The sequence below is a fragment of the Nicotiana attenuata genome, chromosome 6 (assembly GCF_001879085.1).
Source record: "Nicotiana attenuata strain UT chromosome 6, NIATTr2, whole genome shotgun sequence".
NCBI classification, from domain to species: domain Eukaryota; kingdom Viridiplantae; phylum Streptophyta; class Magnoliopsida; order Solanales; family Solanaceae; genus Nicotiana; species Nicotiana attenuata.
Window position 1 is genome coordinate 95,174,004 of NC_031994.1, and position 2,266 is coordinate 95,176,269.

At 42.1% G+C, this 2,266-nt stretch overlaps 1 protein-coding gene across 1 annotated transcript; it reads left to right on the forward strand.

The window, feature by feature from the left end:
• On the forward strand, positions 1,314–1,882 carry LOC109228389 (outer envelope pore protein 16-4, chloroplastic-like). The gene is made up of 4 exons (XM_019393529.1): positions 1,314–1,409; positions 1,500–1,551; positions 1,655–1,686; positions 1,777–1,882. Exons 1-4 carry the CDS (start codon positions 1,338–1,340, stop codon positions 1,846–1,848), a joined length of 228 nt encoding a protein of 75 aa, XP_019249074.1. The 5' UTR covers positions 1,314–1,337; the 3' UTR covers positions 1,849–1,882.

Genomic DNA, 2,266 nt, shown 5'->3' on the forward strand with positions numbered 1-2,266 from the left:
TCTCCTTGGTTGCTTTCATTTTTTGAATAAGCATGGTGCTATGTAGTGACCTAGCCTTGAAATTTAAATGCTTAGGCCTTTTCCCCTTTTCTTTGGTGGTTGGCATTTCTTGAGTTAATTCAAAATCTACCCGTCCCGTTGGACAGCCATATGTAAAGATAAATCTGAACGAGAACACTGTTCAAAAATCCAGAAAAATACTCCAGTATAATATACTGGAGATTGGAGCACCGGTGCTCCAATCTCTAATATATTATACTGGAACTTTCCGCGTGTGAAGTTCCACCATATTATGCTGGAAGTTCACAGGTGCACCTATCTTCAGTATATTATGCTGGAACTTTCCGTGTTACAGCAAAATAGTGGCTATTTTTCAATGTCTTTGCAATCGCTGGCTATTTTTGAATAACCAGTCCGAAAACTGGCTAGCCCGTGCTATTTATAGGACATGAGTACGTAATAAGATGGGCCTCCGGGTTTGGGTTCGCATCAATCGATCAATTTGGACAGGCCCGCAGTAATTAATGGGCCTAGCTAAAAGGCCCAACAAGCATATTGGTATGAGAGGGACATTCCCTCCTCCGAGTAANGGAGGTGTAGGGGGTGTTTTGGGGGGGGGGTGTAGGGGCTGTTTGGACCGTTGGCAACAGCTATTTTTGCCATTTAAGCCGTTGGCCAACGACTAGTTTAAAAAAAAAAAAAATTAATTTCTGGCGGGACGTGGGACGGGACGGGACAAACGGGACGAAATGGCCGTCCCGTCCCATCCCGTGTCCCGTTTAACATTGTCCCATCCCATTTAACTTGAAGCGGGACGGGACGGGACGGGATGGGACCAGGACTGGACGCGGGACGGGACGGGACGACCCGTCCCGTTGGACAGCCATATGTAAAGATAAATCTGAACGAGAACACTGTTCAAAATCCAGAAAAATACTCCAGTATAATATACTGGAGATTGGAGCACCGGTGCTCCAATCTCTAATATATTATACTGGAACTTTCCGCGTGTGAAGTTCCACCATATTATGCTGGAAGTTCACAGGTGCACCTATCTTCAGTATATTATGCTGGAACTTTCCGTGTTACAGCAAAATAGTGGCTATTTTTCAATGTCTTTGCAATCGCTGGCTATTTTTGAATAACCAGTCCGAAAACTGGCTAGCCCGTGCTATTTATAGGACATGAGTACGTAATAAGATGGGCCTCCGGGTTTGGGTTCGCATCAATCGATCAATTTGGACAGGCCCGCAGTAATTAATGGGCCTAGCTAAAAGGCCCAACAAGCATATTGGTATGAGAGGGACATTCCCTCCTCCGAGTAAAATCAAAGGAAGATGGAGGTGGACATTCCCGCGGACGTCCCCTGCTCTTCCACCGCCGTCAATTCCATCATTCGCATGGGCACCGTAAGGCACTGTTTTTGTTTCCCTAGTTTGTTTTCCAAATATTCTTAAACACTTATTAGGATCTGTACTGTACGTGGGACTATACTGCAGGCCGGCTTAATCTGGGGTTCCTGTTCTGGTCCATACGAAGCCAACAAATTAGGTACCATACTTAGTTTTTAATGTATAATTCATTCGCTGTTGATGATAAGATCAAACCTTTTGTGTATTTTTCTTATTCTGCTATACTCCTATACTACGAACAGGTCTTGCTGGCATTAATCGAGCTTCTTTTATTGTAAGTTGCTCATTGCAATCCCTTTCCTGTGATTTTTTGTTTGGTTTGGTTATAATCTGATTTTCTTATGTGCTTTTACTCTATATGCAGGCTAAGTCAGTTGGTCGGTTTGGCTTTCAGTGGGGTAATCACATTGACTTTCCCCAATCTAATTTACATTAACCAAGTATTTTCCCGACATTTCACCTTCTATGTTAATCTAGATTTAAGTTATATGCAAGTGTGAAGTACAGTACTAGTTATCTTACACGCCAACTACATTAATCGTCTATATTAAGCATGAGATTTGGTGATCTATAAAATAAGATGAAGTAAGGTAAATAACCTGCTACAACAGGTTAACTAAAATGATAAAGTATCATACTGCTACACTGAAATATAAACCAATCAGGAGAGCATTGTGTTTTTGGTGGCGCACATTTTGATATGTGATATTAAAGTCAATTATGTGTAACAAATTAGAAAAACCAAAAGAGTAGAATTTTCTCTGCCTTCTCTCTATACTCTCTCTCTAAGCTACAATGCAATCTACTGACCTACCCCACCCACCTGCCCCACCTGACCCCAATCCATAATATTT